Source organism: Serinus canaria, chromosome 6 (assembly GCF_022539315.1).
Source record: "Serinus canaria isolate serCan28SL12 chromosome 6, serCan2020, whole genome shotgun sequence".
Lineage (NCBI taxonomy): Eukaryota > Metazoa > Chordata > Aves > Passeriformes > Fringillidae > Serinus > Serinus canaria.
The window spans coordinates 22888111-22904125 of record NC_066320.1 but is presented as its reverse complement, the minus strand read 5'-3'; the positions used below and the strand labels follow the sequence as shown (position 1 = coordinate 22904125).

The 16015-nt window shown below is 52.6% G+C and overlaps 1 protein-coding gene across 1 annotated transcript; it reads right to left on the bottom strand.

The window, feature by feature from the left end:
* Positions 1-4051: 4051 nt before the first annotated feature.
* Positions 4052-10493, bottom strand: INA (internexin neuronal intermediate filament protein alpha). Its single transcript, XM_050976533.1, has 3 exons — positions 9561-10493; positions 6019-6143; positions 4052-5456 (listed from the first exon to the last, which is right to left on the bottom strand). The coding sequence occupies exons 1-3, from the start codon at positions 10491-10493 to the stop codon at positions 5183-5185; spliced, it is 1332 nt and encodes a 443-aa protein (XP_050832490.1). The 3' UTR covers positions 4052-5182.
* Between the last annotated feature and the right edge of the window lie 5522 nt (positions 10494-16015).

Here is a 16015-nt window from a genome sequence, read left to right as displayed (position 1 = left end):
GAATGTTGCCATAGATACAGGTTTAGTCACTAGACAGGTCAAATTTTATTATTTTTGAGAGAGAAATGGCAATCACATCTGAGGTGAAATGCAGTATTGATTGGCTGCCCTGCAACTGCAGAATTCTTGCTGGAGCAGTGTCACCATCTTTACTGGGTTTGGATTTAATGTAAAACAGTGCATTTGTGTCAAATACAGCAGTGGTCTGCAAAAGAAATGTTTCCCAAAGTGGAAAAGAGAACTTGCATTTTCTAATTGTGTGGTAAAATAGTCCAAAGTATTTGGAAATGGAAGCTTAAAATATCTGTTTTCTTCCAAAGGAAACATTAACAGTAGAAAAGTGGGTGGTGGAGACTTGGCAAAGATTGAGAAAATTGTGTATTCCTGTGAGAGCTACTTTGGAGCCCCTGCTGTTGAGGCTTCCACAACCTCTGTCCTCTGAATGGATTTTCTGGTGTCCAGTAGGAGAAGCTCAGCTTCTCAGTCCTTGAGGATGTGTCACCTGCCTACCTGAGAGCCTGAAACTGAGAGGGGTTTGGTACCTTTGAGACTTCCAGTGCTCTCAAATGTGGCTGAAGTTAAGCTGATGAGCGTAAGAAATGATCAGGGGAGGATGTAGGGGCTAAAGAGGACATGGAGTCACAGGATGATCCTGTAATCCTTGCTTCCTTAAGAATCTAGCCTTAATGTTTTGGCTTGCTTCAGGCATTCTTATTCATACATCTCTCAGGTCTCACTGGTGGACTAGGAATTTGCTAATGAGGTGTTATATCTGGGGCTTAGGCCTTTTTTGTTTGTTTCTTTGTTTTTTGCAATTCCATTGAAAATATGCTTAAACTGAATGATGTTCTGAGCCTCAGTGCAAACCATGTTTTTCAGTCTGCTCTCAGCTTTTCCAAATGTCATCTCCAAACAGCTTTTTCTTACAGGTCACACTTGGGTCTGCATGTGCATCATCTTAGGGAATGACTACGTGTCTGTCAGAGTATTTACAAGGCTGCTGTGGACATTGGAGAGCCAAGAACTTGTTTCTCCTTGTGCTCTCTGGCATGCAGGCAGGCAGCAGCTGCCTCCCAATCCAAAGGCAAAGGAGCAGAGTGACCCTGCTGTGGTAGGAATGGACTTTGGGCCTCTGTTGTTTTGGAACTGATACAGCACCTCAAGACCTTTGCTGCCATCAGCAAGTGAATGTGTACCTGGGGCTCTGGAATGACACTCTGGCATTTTCCTGGCATTTCCCTGCTGTCTAAGCAGATGTTTAGCATGGACACTGCTCCTTCTTCATGTTATGCTTTATGTCAGTTCTGGCCAGCACAATGTCTGCTTTAACAAGGATGTAATTTCTTGTCACAGAGTTGCAGGCTCATCTCTGGTTGAGCTGGGGTTTGGATGAAGACCCCTGCACAGTCTGTAGGAGTGCTTTCCCCCTGAGCCCCCGCCCTGCAGCCCTTTGGTTCAGTTAGAAGTGCTGGAACAGACCAGGGTCAATGAAAATTCTCCCACCCCACTCCAAGGTGTGCCCTGTTTGGAGGTTGTGCTGCATTTGCCAAGGGATCCTTATTCCCACTGGCCTCTGAAGTCTTGCACGCATGAGCTGGCACTGCTTGTGCTATTTTGACATAAACTCTGCTTCCAAGTGTCAGACCCCAGTGATGGGGACATTGGGTCATTCAGAAACATCTGTTTGGCTGCTGTGTTAGGGTTCTGTGTGGGTCACTCACTGCAGGAAGAAGCTCTTTATTCCTTAAAGAGGTGTCTGTGCCAAGAGCTGGCAAAGAGAGAGTTGGCTGGACGCAGCCAAAGGTGCCGGAAGAGATTCTGCTCTGAATTGCTTATTGATTCCTTCTTGCTGAATGACAGCATTCTTCCTCAGTCTGAAAAAGGAGATGTTTCATTCCTGCCAAAGGAAAATTGGGGTTTGTGGGTATTTTTTTTTTCTTTGGCTGCTTTTTCTTTGGCTTACTTTTTAATGAATTGCAGCATCTAGATAAGCGTCATTAGCAAAACTTCTCCGTGTGCAGCAGCTTTGTCTGTTTTCAAGGAGCTCTACATCTCTGCTGCATGGGCCAGCATCTACATCCAGGGAAAAAAACAAACAGCCAGGCCAGTGGTGGGAATTTGTCTCATTGTGTGGAAGCTCACGTTCTCCCCAGCATAAAGGTGAAGGAAAGGCAGTATCATGGAGAAATAGCTGTGCTCTGCTGCTTCCTGAGCTGAGGGTGCAGTCTGTGTCCACAGCTGCCTTTTATCCAAGAGGTCCAGGTTTTATAGAGGGATAAATCTTTCAACATCTGCAATGTGACTCACTCCTTCCCTCTGGCAGCCTGGGTGTTTAACCCAGTAAGAAAAATGGGACCACAGAGCAGGATTTATTGTCCTATTCTAGCTTATGGTTTCACTGTAGAAGCCTTCTGGTGCACATAGGCAGGCAGGTAAAAGGAGGCACTCTGAAGAAGATAGCAATGGAAAAGGAGGCCTGGGTGGTGATAGAGATCAGTACTGGCCATGTATTCAGCCAGGCCTGTCCCTCTTTCCTGTCATTTTTCTTCTCATAAAGAAAAGGAGAGTGTAGATATGGGTCTCCCTGACTGCTGCCCCTCTGTCACCTCTGGAGTTTAACACTGTGAGACAGCACCAAACTGCTGCAGAGCTCCAGAAATGCAGGAAATCTCTGGGCTGGCCCTCACACTGCAGCCATTTTCCAAAATAGTTTCTTGTCCTCCCGCAGCTTCTCCGTCCTGCTCCACCACTGCAGCCCCTTCACACTGATATCACCAAAGTAAAATTCCCAGCTTCATTATTAGCATCCAGTTAGCTGAGCAAGCAGGGATTCTGACTGAGGATTGTGCTGGGAACAAAGGACAGATCAGGCTGCTTACCCCCAAGGGACTGAAAGCAGCAGTGCTGGAGAGTGTTTGAGATTCAGAGTACATTTCATCAGCTGTACAGTCACATCTGCTTTTTATTACCATATGGACTGGGAGAAATACTGTGTGTTTGCATTTCCTAACTGACAGCTCAGCCAGGAGATATTTGGACATTTCTTGATCTTGTTTTATGTGCCAATGCCTTGGAAGGTGCTGGCTCCCCCAGGCTCTGCCTGGGCACCCCAAGTTGCTCTGTGCTGTTCTGCTGGGGGATGCTGGTGAGCTGCAGTGCTCCAGCCATGCCCTGGTGCCCCTCCTCTGCCTCTGGAAGTGCCCCTTGCTTCACCCACCTGCAGGACTGCCCTGCCCCCTGCCCGGGGCTGTCACCCCAGAGTGAGCAGCCTGTCCACGGTCCCCAAGGTTACCAGTGTGACAGGATCAAGGTGTAGCCATGCTGCTCCTGGCCTGCAGCTCTGGTGGAGAAGCCTGTGACTGTCACACTATGTCCTTGGGGCTCTGGGGCAGATTGCCACGACATGGTGCAACAAAGCAGGAATGGAAAGGCAAAAGGACAGTGTGCTCTGGCAGGGCCACCCAGCAGGAGGTTGCCTGTCCTTTTTTCCCTCTACAGGCACATCTCAAGCAGAATGTGTGCATGCTCCAAATAGAAACCACTGCTGGTCACAGGACCTGTGACTACTGGGTTTACTTGGGAGGTGAGTGCACCCTCTGCTCTTCATCTGCTCTTGTGTAATTCACTTTATCTTCAGTTGTGCAGGGAAAGCACAAGGCTGTTTCTAACCCCCACAGACAGTGTGGAGAGGAAATGACAGGTAGCTTGGGACTGAGCTGTCAGGGGTGTGATGCAAATCACAGCCTCAGAGTCCATTTTCTGAGCAAATGAGGGTGCACTCAGCCATGGCAGACCTTGATCCCTCGGCCAGCTGGCTATGAACTTTTCTACCCAGCAGGGCCATCATGACAGGCACCTGGGGTGAGCCCCAGACGTGGGGCACTGCCATCGGTGGGTCCAGCCTTACCCTGCAAACCCAGCAGGAGGGGTTGGCAGTTGCACCCCAACCCCAAGTTCTTTGCAGGGGCCCAGAGGGGCTGCTGGGCACTGGACCAGCCGAGGCCAGACGTGCATTCCCAAGATGACGCAGCAGCAAAGAAAACAAAACAGCTCAGTTTGATCCACACAACTACTTCTTTTTTTAATTATTAACTTGTGCCTTACAATAGAAGAGGAAAGAGTGCGAGCAAACAATTTGCTGGTTCCAGGAACTACTCTGGCAGCACCACAAGGGCAGCAAGGTCTGGTGCTGAAAGCCCTCCCTGCCAGGGCACTGACACAACGCGCGGCGTCTCCGGCTCCTGCAAAAGCGATCGCTGGCAATTTAAGGCATTGAAGGAAACCTATGGTTGTTAAATCCTAGATCAAATTTGGCACACCTTAGAACAGTTAGAGCGGAGACAAGGATGCTTTGCGGGCTGGTGTTGAGGAGTCCTGCAGCTTCCCAGTGCTGGCTGGGGCACGATGCTAGTCTAGGCACAGGGTTTTCATGTGAAGACCGTGCAGCCTAACAAGGGCCCCTCAGACCCTCCTATCTGAGAGACAGTGATACCACACGAGGTGCTTCACCCCATGGCATAGTGCTGCCTTCACCTCCAGTGTAGCAGTTCCCTGCCTGCTGCTTATAAACCCCATGTGCCTGGTTGGACTAGTGCTGTCAGAAAACACGATCTGTCAGTACAAAGAAAAAGTAACATTCCTTATAGTTGCAAACACACGTGGCTGAGATCAGATGTCAGGTGCGGTTACAGTCCAGTATGGCTATTTCTGTGCTTCTAGGGTTAAAAGTGGATGGCTACAGTTTGAGGAGTGGGAAACAGTTTAGCTGTACATGGATTTGGATAACTGATGAAACTAGTTACAGTAAACATGTTGAGCTGTTTCCCTTCCCTCCCCGGAGAGCTGGCTCAGCAGCCTTCCCAGCTGGCTGCCCCTCGCCCGCCGCAGGAGGAGAGAGGGAGCGTGTTACGAGTCCATGTGCCACCACCACAATGACCAACATGCATCTCTAGCTACCTGTCCTGTGTGCCCCCACCCCATTTAAAAGGGAGCAATGTGCCAAGCTCGGCCTCTGAGTGGCAGGACTCACAAGGAAGCCATCCCTGGGTTTGTGTCCCCGGGGGGTTTGTGTTTTTTAGGGAGGCTTCCTGCGAGCCCAGTGCAGCTTTGTGCCCAGAGGAGCAATTTCAAGGCCGAGTGGAGACTGTTCCCTCCCAAATGCTTGTGAACAGGGTCCTGAGGGTTACATCTTTGCATTGGCAAGGATTCCTCCATGCAGGTTTAACCTCCCTCTCTTCTTGACAGAGGTTATGGTCCCCTCAATCACCTCAGCCCTGCTGGATGATATTTTAGAGGTCACTTTAATAACCTCTCCTTGCTCCTCCTCTTTGAAAGACAGAGTAGAGGAACTAAAGCTCCTTGGCTGGAAGGAGTACGTGGGGCTGGGGAGGGAATTGAGAGTTGGAAGGCCGCCACTTCCCATGTTGAAGAGGGTCTCCTCTCCCTCCAGCAGCTTCCTGCAAGCACATCACAAGGGAAGAGGTTAGTATGGGGACGTGAAACATCTGCAAAACTTGAGAGCAAGTTGTGCCCTGCAGGCATGTCCAAGCCACCACCACAGTTCACACTGCACCATGAAACTGATTCAAAATCATATTTTGGTCAACCATTTCTGGAAGACTTTCAATATGGGGTACATGAGAGCAACTTTCTTCTTTCTTTCCTCTCCAGAAACACCAGGAAAATAAATACCTGAAGCACAGCCTTTTGCATCTACTTTTAACTTTGCAAGAGAAACAAGTTTCCAACCCCAACTGTCCCCACTAAAAAATACTACTTCTGGGATGGCTGAAGGAAGTGGTTCACAGCTGCTGGAGCAAGGCAGGACACAGAGCCATGGCTGCTCCCCAGGCAGGAGTATGGCAGATCCAGGTGGGGGAGATGAACAACATGCTTGAGGTGCTCCTGGAGTGTGTACCCAAGTATTTTCTGGGCCATTGAAAATACCCCAGCCTAGTGGGGGATCAGGGGATTTGGCTTGGGAAGTGTCCAGGTAGAGCAGGAGTAGAGCAGCCTTACCTGTAGGCAGCTATCTCAATATCAAGGGCCATCTTGACATTGAGCAGGTCTTGGTACTCCCTCAGGTGCCGAGCCATCTCGTTTTTGGTGTTTCTCAGGTCATCCTCCAGCTGTCCAATGGTGTCCTGCAAAGGCGAGGGTGTTCAGCCCTGTGTTTTGGAACAGGGACTTCTCCCACAGTCCCACTCTGCTTTGCCCATTGTAGAGACAGGGAAGTTGCAATGGGCAATTGATCCATGATGGCACATCCCACCAGGAGCTTGGGACCATGAAATGTCATGCTAGCAGGGATGAAGAAGCAGGAGAGCACCAGGCCTGGCTTGTGAGTGTGTGCAATGGGGAAGGCTTCAGCCATTGATGGATTCATGTAGTTTTCCATCTGCAGTGGGGTCTGTGAGATGGGCAAATAGTGCATGGTGGTGGGACCCCCAGTGCTGTGTGGGACAAGGCAGGCTGCTACAGAGGGAAGTTTTGAGCTTAAACATCTTCAAAGAGGCAGTGGCTCAACAAGACAAGTGAAAGCACCCTGCACTGCAGCAATGGAGAAGAAAGGCTGCAGTCTGCATCTGCAGGGCTTAAAAAGGGTTGGAACATGCTTCCAGGAGGTGGAAGAAGAGGCGCTGCTGCCAGGGGTCCCCTCCAGGTGGGGAACTCTTTCACCTTGCTGGGAAAATGCCTCAGATCCTCAAAGTGGGGGATTCTGAATGCAGGGATTTGGGGAGACTACAGGGAGAGAGGTCTGCCCTGCAAGAGCCAGGGTGCTCAGCTGGACAGCAATGTCCTTCTAGCATCCTTCCTGTCAGCTTTGCCTTGCCTTTTGTCCCTTATAACCAGTTCTACCTGTGATGTGGAGGACTCCAAGGCCGGAATTCCTGCTAACAAAAGAGACTAATCTGTTCTTCTGGGTATTTTTTCTCACAAAAGAAGCAGTCTGTATTTTTCCTACATGCATCTAGGTATCTAAGTAGCAGCTTGAAAGCAGTGAAACCTGTTCCCTTAAGGCACTTCCCAATCAGGTTTCCTGCTGCCAGCTGCCCCACTGTGCCACCAGAGGAGCGTGCTTTGGAACAGGAATGAGTCAGCAGTTTGCACTTAAGCCACGATGTAGCCCTGCCTACAGAGCCCTGCAATGGCCACTGCCAACCTCCACTCTCCTGCATCCCCTCCCAGAGTCAGGACTTTGCAATTGCTTCCAGATCCTCTGTTCCAGCAATCTTTGTCCTGCCACATCATCCTCAGCTTGTCCCCATCCCATCCCTATCACGTCCCAGGCTCCCTCTCCTGCCTAACCATCCTTGTGGACAGTGCAGAGACAATCAAGGCATGTGGGGCTGCCCAAAGAGCAGGGAGCTGACCCTGCTGCAGTGGGCCCTGTTTGAGAAGAGCCCCTCAGAGCAGCAGCTCGTCCTGAATGCAGCACAGAGCATGTCACAGTTGGATTAGCTGGGCACAGCCAGCCTTGCAGGATATTTAGGAGCCATCCTTGTGGTCTCTGCTTTGACCTGTGCTGCCCTGACCATTTTCCACACCAAAAGACCTGCAAGAATCTGTGCCTCTGAGTTCATTGGGGCAGTTCATCGACTGAGAAGCCACAGGACACGGCTGCTGCTGTAGAGGTTAAAGCCTCTGCTCTGATGCAGACAGATTGCTGCTGTACCCAACCAGAGCAGGAGGGAATGACTTGAGGCAATCCCCACCCTGGACAGCTCCACTCTTGCTGCTGTGACTCTTTGTGCCTCCAGCCCTCTTGCCTCTGCCTGTAGTCCACATGAACAAAAAGCTCTTTCAAAACTGATTGTTCTTGTTCCCAATCTGCACCTCTCTTCCACAACTCAGCTCTGACAGCTAGTAGAATAAAAATCCCCTCCTCATACCACTGCAAACCTGTCCCCTAACAAAAAGCTCTTGCATGTTGGTTCAGATCTGACTGGGCAGCTCACAATTATAAAGACATGTCTCTGCTTTAGCAAGATCATTTTAAAAGCTCAGACAATAGGAATATTCTCTTTTAAGACACACTTCCAACCTTTTCCACTGTTTGCAGATAAGGAAATTAGCTGTTACACACACATTGCTCAATGGAATTTTAAGTACTGCTACACATAAAGTAGATTCTGAGGCTCATCTAGAAAAGCACTGCTGTCACTAAAGCAATTTCAGTTATGGTGCTGTTTAATCCAGTTGCTTAATTTTTTTCCCCTCAATTGATAGTTGTTTCCAGGACCCCTCTTTCACATGGCATCAAGAGTATTTAAGAAGATTACTGTGTATAATGTTTTCACTATAGATAATATTTTATATTGCCTATTTCCACAAAAGTTGTTGAAGACCTCCTCAACGATTCAGGAAGCTTACAAGTAGCTTGGAACTAAGTCACAAATTCTAGAACGCCTGGCAAAATTTGGCCTTGGAAATGACAAGGCATTACTTGGGCCCTCGCCGTATGATTAAAGCAGTTGTTTCAGTATTTAGAAAGAAATGGTTTGATTTAGAGACCACAGATCATTTAACAGCCATATAATAGAACAATCTCATGATTCATTTTATTATAAATCATGAACATTTCCCTGTAGCAGGAAAATGTGGCAATACTGCGGTAATGGAATAAGAGCTATGGAGCACTCAGCGTCTGCCTCACATGAGTCTTTCCACAGACATAAAAAATGCTGAGATCTGTCTGCAAGACCAGACTTAACCTTTGTAGAGCTCCAATTTCTGCAGTGCAGGTGCCAAGAGCTAGGCTGCAGGGCAAAGGGCCAAGCTTGGGCAGACTGCTTTGAGGAATTGCCCACAACAATGTGTAGTCAATTTTGGACCTGATCCTTAAGGGACAGGGCAGGGATGGATCGACGCCCCAAACAGTGCTACCGTGTGCGGGATGTCCCCTGAGAGAAAGGAGCACTGGAAGGGGTGTGCTGGCCTGCTTCCCCGAAATGTTCCCTATGGGGTTTTCCCTCTGGATAAAGGGTGAAGGCAACAGGCAATGCAGTGGTGAGGCAGGATCTGTGTGCAGGGCAGAGAGGTACAATGCTGGGTGGTGGGAAGGCTGCAGGGATGCCTGGCGCTGCACAGCGCTGCAGGGGCATTGCCTGCAGGGATGGGTGCTGCACAAGGCAAGAGGGGTGGGTGCCGTTCCGTGCTGGCGGTGTTTGTGTAGTGCGGCACTGATCGGGACAGCGCAGGCGATGGTGCTGAGCGATGTGGGGCGGGGGGGCACCGCATGGGGCCGGGGGTCCAGCGCTGCACAGAACTGCGGGAGGGGCTGCTGCAGGGGACAGAGCTGCGCTGCGGCAGCAATGCTCAGCGCTGCACAGGACCGGGGCAGGGAGACTGCGGGGACGCGGGCACAGGTGCGACTCCGCGCCGGGTGTTTGCGCGGGATGAGATTCCCGGTGCCACACATTACAGGGGGTGCCTGCTGGGATGGAGGTGTCGACTGGTGCGGATGGCGCGGGAGGAGGATGCTCGGTGCCGCCCAGTGCCTGGCGCTGCCCGGTGCCAGGGGAGGGCAAAGTGACGGTTCCCGGCGCCGCCCGGCTCACCTGCAGGCCGGCGGCCTCGGCGTTGTGCCGCTCCTCCAGCTCCTGCAGCTGCCTCTCCAGGGACTGGTGAGCGCCGCGGAGGCTCTCCATCTCCACCAGGCGCGCCTGGAGCTGGCGGCGGCACTCGCCGGCCTCGCGGCGGCTGGCGCGCACGGCCTCCTGGCTGCGGGCCGCCCGCTCGTGCAGGCGGGCACAGCGGGCGCGGTACCAGTCCTCGGCCGCCTGCAGGTTGCGGGCCGCCAGCGCCTCGTACTGAGCGCGCAGCTCCCGCAGCGCCGCGGCCAGGTCCGGCCGCGGGGCCGGCGGCGGGGCCGCGGCCGGGAGCGCGGCGCCCAGCTCGGCGAGATGCTCGGCGTGGGCGCTGCGCAGCGCCGCCAGCTCCTCCTGCAGCGCCTCCGCCCGCCGCTCCAGATCGGCGCTGGCGCGGGAGGCCGCCTCGGCCGCCTGCTGCCGGGAGCGCAGCGCCCGCTCCGCCTCGGCGCGGCTCCGCGCCTCCTCCTCGCAGCGCGCCCGCAGCCGCTGCGTTTCCTCGGCCAGGCGCGCCCGCTCCAGCGCCGCCTGCGCCCGCTCCCCGTGCGCCTCCTCCAGCCGGGCGCGCAGGGCGCGTAGCTCCCCGCCCAGCAGCTGCCCCAGCCGGCGCGGCTCGTCCGAGCGCTGCCGCAGCGCCGCCAGCTCCGCCGCCAGCGCCCGGTTCCGCTCCTCCAGCGCCCGCACCCGCTCAATGTACCCAGAGAAGCGCTCGTTGAGGCCTTGCAGCTGCTCCTTCTCGCTGCCCCGCGCCCGCCGCGGCTCCGCGCCGCGCTCCCGCATCGCCTCCGGCTCAGCGCCCGGGCGCGCCCACCGGCCCGCCAGCATCTCCGGGCGCCGCGGGGCCTCCGCGAAGAGGTGGCGATAGGAGGCGGCCAGAGCCGCCGGCTCCGCGCTGTAGCTCATGGCGGCGGAGGGGGACAGGCGGCGGCGCCGGCGCTTATGTACGGCAGGGCGGAGCGCGGCGCGGAGGGAGCGCGGGGCGGAGCGCTCCGGCGGAGAGGGAGCGCGGTGCGGTGCGGTGCGGTGCGGTGCAGTCCGGAGCGCGGTGCCGTCGCAGCAGGAGGTGACAGGAGCTGTCCGTGAGCCGCGGTGCTGAAGGGCTGTGGTAGCGGGCGGAGCACAGGGCGGGACGGACCGATAGACGGACGGATGGATGGATGGATGTGGAATGAGATGTGTGAGGGGAATAGACGGTCACACGGACGCAGAAGGAGCATGCAAACATACACAGGCATATGGACAAGGTCACGCACACAAAGAAACAGATGGATGCACAGGCATGTGAAAGGAGTCAGGTGCATTCACCGTAAGACACACACGTCCACATGCTTGGAGCCAGAGAGACAAAGGGGCAAGCAGCCGTTCAGAGAGACACACAGATGCACTGGCAAGGAGAGGCAGAAGGGAAGAGAGACGGAAGGAAGCAGGCAGAAATGGGCAGGTGGAGAGAGAGAGTCAGGCAGGCACCCAGAGAGACAAAAGACAGACACACATGCACATGCACAAACATACACCAATCACTCCTGCTGGGGTACCCCCAGCTGTCCCCTCCAATGCTCAAGGGAAGCTGTGCTGTGCATCTGTGTCTGGGCTGAAGGTGTTCTGGGGGGGTTGGTTCCAGCCCCTCTTCTCTGATAAGGACCAGGGTACCTATGTCTGTGTGGGATCTCCTTGGAGTGGGGATGGGGACTGTTAGGGTGCAGAGTTGGGGGTATGCCTGCAGGAGGACAATGACTGATAATGGTCAGTCCAGATGTAACACAGGCAACACACAGGGAGGATTTTGCCTTCAGGCTGTTTGCCAGGAACTAAACCACTTCCCTTTCTCTACTGTCCATGCAAGCAGGCTGGGCCCTCCCACTGGCTAGGGTTTACTGGGAGTACCCAGGGCTGTATCACTGACAGGAACGGAGGAACATGCACACCCACCTCCAGGACAAGTGCACTGCCTGCACCCCAGTGCAGGACCTCCAAGAGACCAAAGAGAAGTGACTGATTTCTGGGAGCAGCAGCACAAAATATAGCCGTGAGGTGGAAGAACGAATTAATTTTGATCTAAGTGTGAGAAACATGGAGGAAATAGCAAATATTTGGATCCCATCCCCTGCCGTACATCTCTGTGGCACAGAAATCTTCACTCATGCCCTGTTCCTCTACTCCACTTATCCCTGTTTGCCCTCACAGGTGACCAGAGGACAGCATGACGGAGCTCCAGCAAATGAGCAGGCATGACAAACAAGCCAAGGCTGGCATTGGAGAGAACTGTGACTTCCAAAAGAGCTGTTGCTGTGGTTGAGCAATACCTTCAGTTCAGGTAGCTCAATGTGCAGCTGCAGTGTGAGCTGCACACTTGCATCATCCAAGCAGCTCATGTTTTGATGGCGGAGCATCCCAGGCAGAGAGCCTCGACACAGGTGGGGCTGCCGGCTACCCTTGCCCTGGTGTGGGCTGCCTGGGTCACACTGCCAGGGCAGAAATCCTCTTTTTGGTCTGGTTTTTTCTCCCAGGTATTTCACCTACTCCTCACACACAAGTGCCTTTTACCATTTCCTTAGTGTCTCCTACTCTGCATTACAATATCCTAAGTCAGGGGTTTACTACTGCGAGTAACTGATCATGGAACTGAGAAGTTTCCAGCTCTGCTTAGTTATGTGTGTGGCATTGCTTTGGTGACTTTGCTCTGATGCTTATTGCCAATGATAGAGGCTTCTGTGGTTCTCTTTGTCATGGAAAAGTGGAGTGCAGCTTACCCTGGCTTCCTCACTCATGCTGTTTTAGCACTCCCATACATATGTACCCTAACAGCTGAGTTAGGAGTATCACAGTCTCCTCCAGCACATGAACTACAAGGTAGTAGAAATGCTGACTTCCATAGGGAAAGACCCTGGGATCAAATCCCTTTGTCTCCAGGAAAGGGGTCAAGGTGTTCTGAAATCATTCTACACACCCAGGAGGAGGCTGCATGAAACAGCTGACACCTGTGCCAGTTGCTGGTGTGACTGCTGGAACTGTGTTGATGGATGAGCACAAGAGATCAGAGTCCTAAGTTACAGTGAGTGCTGCTGTCCTGCAGAACAAGGCTGTGACTCCAGGGCTAGAGAAAAGCTGAACACTGGCATGTCAGACCTGAAACAAGATGACAAGCTGGACAAGTGGGCACAAACTAAAAGCATGGCAGTTTCTGACACGTGTTCAGCATCAGGAAACCTTGACACTTGAGTAACTGTTGCGACACAGACACATGACATCAGGGGGAGCTTTATGAGGCTAGAAAACAAGCAGGAAACCAAAGACAAGCAGTCCCATAGTTAAGAATTGTACACCAATGAAACAACGATGGGTTGTATTAGGGATTAAATTACCCAGAACCATTCCGTACCTCCTAGTTACTTCAAAAATCAAGTCTTGTATGAGAGACAGCAGGAGGACTCCTTAAAGTTCTGTGATACTCTCCACACAGCATCTGCTTGCTGACAAGGCTCATTAAACCACTTATCTCCAGAGCTGCAATCTGCCTGAGCTTGTGGGTCACAGGGAAAAGCCATACTCTGAGCTGTGCACACATGGCAGAGGGACACACACCTCCTGGCCAGCACAGCACAGCCCATGAAACTAAAGCTCTCGGGAGCTGCTTCACCACCCAGCCTCACCACAGCAGCTTCACAAGAGGGAAATGCTTGCCAGCAGTGGGAAAAAGGCAGATCCCAGTGTCTTCCAGGAAGCTGCTGCCAGATCTCCTGTGGAACAGGTGGGTCTGGCCCCCTGCAGGAGGGAGAGCTCTCTGGGTTGAGGCAGCAAAATCAGGGAGAAAACATGTAAGTGGTAAACACACACATAAGGAGGATGGATGAATTTGCTTAATTGTACACACACAAACACACTAACAAGAACAGGAAAATGGCTGTACTGGATCCCTCTAGCTCAGGAGTTTATTTTTCACAGTGGGAGATTCATGCTTCTTTGGTATAACTTCTCTGGTTCTGTCTGTCTGCAGTTCTGGGGCTCCCCAGACAGCAGTCACATCTCCGTTTACTGGCCCTTATCTAATCTGTGCAAGTTCACGTCCTGCGTGCCATTGTGCTCTGTAATCCACAGTTTGATAATGTACTCTATGAAAAAACATCGTTTTTCATGTTTCAGAGTGGCTGCCAGCTAGTTTCATTCCATGTCCCTGGCTTGTGGGACACAGTGGAAGAGCTGGGATATGGTTTCTCCCTGTGCAGAATTTTGCAGACCTCTGCCTTACCCCACTTCACCTCTTTCCTAGGCTGAAAGGTTTTTGTCTATTTCATTTTCCTTCACAGAAAAGCCATTTCACATTTTTAGTCATCCTTGTTGGCTTCAGTGAGTCTTATGGGGTTATGTGTTGGAAAGGCATACAGACAAACATTTCAGGAGGGGCCCTGCCATGAGGATGCATGGAAATGACAAATACAGGTGGCTGCATCTCCAAGCAAAACCTCTTGCTCGGGGGCCCGGTGCAGGTGCTGTGAGATGTCCCAGGGTATTGGGAAATGCAGGCTGAGCTTCCCTGGTGAGCAATGTCTCCCTGCCAGAGGCTTGGCACCAAAAATGGACTTTGCTACAGCCAGAACTAATAGTTCTGCTGCTGCGTGTTTCCCTTTGGAAGGATCAAGGCTGACAGAGCCTGGAGAGGAACAATGGGCCAAGTCAGCAAAACCCTGCCCAGCTGCGCCAGAGGGTGGTGGCAGAGCCTTATCACCCAGAGCAGAGTGGAGGGCAGTAGGAAAAGCTGAGGGAGTCCTTAGGGAGATAAAGGAAGATCAAGGCAGTGGGGACAGAAGAGCTGCTGCCAGTGTGAGGCAGACATTCCCAGCCTCTGGCTATCACTGAGGCATGGAAAAGGAGATTGGATGAGTGTTCCAGTGGCTTGGCACAGCAGCGTGAGCCTGGATGAGGTGGGGTAGATGGATGGCTGCCATCACCCTTGTCGCTGGCAGGGATCAACCTGAGGTGGCCAGAATCCCAATGTGAGGCCTCTTCCAGCACTCCAGGGTCAGGAAAGACAGACAGAAAAGGCAAGGCTTGTTTTGCTGGGAAGGGTTGTTTTGCTCTGAGCTTTTTGTGGTGGTGCCACCCAGTGTGGCACAACTTAGGGGGCACCACAGGCAGTTACTGCTCTGCACAATGATCCCCTCAGCCTGCCCAACATAGTGGCCGTGCCTGGAGGTATGAGGGATGTAGTCTGTGCTCACAGTAGACTGGGATGGGACACTCCTGCCTGTTGCTGTGGTCACTGTCCCCCAAGCCCCCATCACCCCCTGACACCCCAGCTGCTTGGGGACCTCCTCACCGCCCTCCTGGCAGCAGATGGGGCACACACTGACCCCAGCCTTGTCCCAGCCCACACTGCAGACACACTCCCCAAAATATCAATGATTAATCACATCATTTTAACCAAAGCTCTGGCTCTCTCAGCCATTGTGGAGCTTAAAAATAAATGAACATTGTACAGCAGGGGAGTTGATGTCAAAGTAGAGTGACTAGGTTTTTATTTGATACTAAAGCCTATGCTTCCTTAAGCTTCTGGCTCAAGGTATGGCAAACTAACACAAAGTAGCCTCGTAAAAGATTTTGAAAATGACCATTATGTGATACAGCAACACCGAGGCTGGCTGACAGAACTGTGGGAGCTCAGGAAGGCCAGGGAGGAGCAGGCCCAGGGGTGCAGCCCCAGAGATTTTGTCTGGAGCGATGCCAAGCCTGGAGGAGGCTGCTGAGGAAGGGCTGTGTGGTTGTTCTATGAGTTGCCACCTGAATCACAGAATTGTTAGAGCTGGAACAGACCTCTGGAGATCTTCTAGTTCAACTCCCCTGACAAGGCAGGGTCACCTGGACCATGTGACATAGGGATGTGTCCAGGTGGGTTTTGAATGTCCTCAGGGATGGAACCTCCATAACATCTTGAGCAGCCTGCCACACTTAGCATGAAGTTTTTCCTCATCAGAGAAGGTCATGGGTCTGGAGCACCTTTTGTGAGGAAAGCCTGAGGCCTGCTCAGCTTCATAAGAGGCAACTGAGACAGGGCCTCAATGTGTACAAATTTCTGAAGGGAGGGTCTCAAGGTGATGGATCCAGCCTCTGCTCAGTGGTGTCGGGCAACAGAACAAGAGACAATGGGCAGAGGCTGATGCACAGGAAGTTCCACCTGAACATGAGGAAGAAGTTCTGTGCAGTGCGGGTGAGCACGCACTGCTACAGGCTGCCCAGAGGGGATGCGGAGTTTCCCTCACTGGAGATGTTCAAGAACCATCTGGACTCAACCCTGCGCCACGTCCTCTGGGATAACCCTGCCTGAGTGGGAGGTTGGAGCAGACAATCCACTGTGGTCCCTTCCAACCTGATCCATTCTGTGATTCTGTGACTCATGTTGAGGTGGAACTTCCTGTGGTTTAGTTTATGGC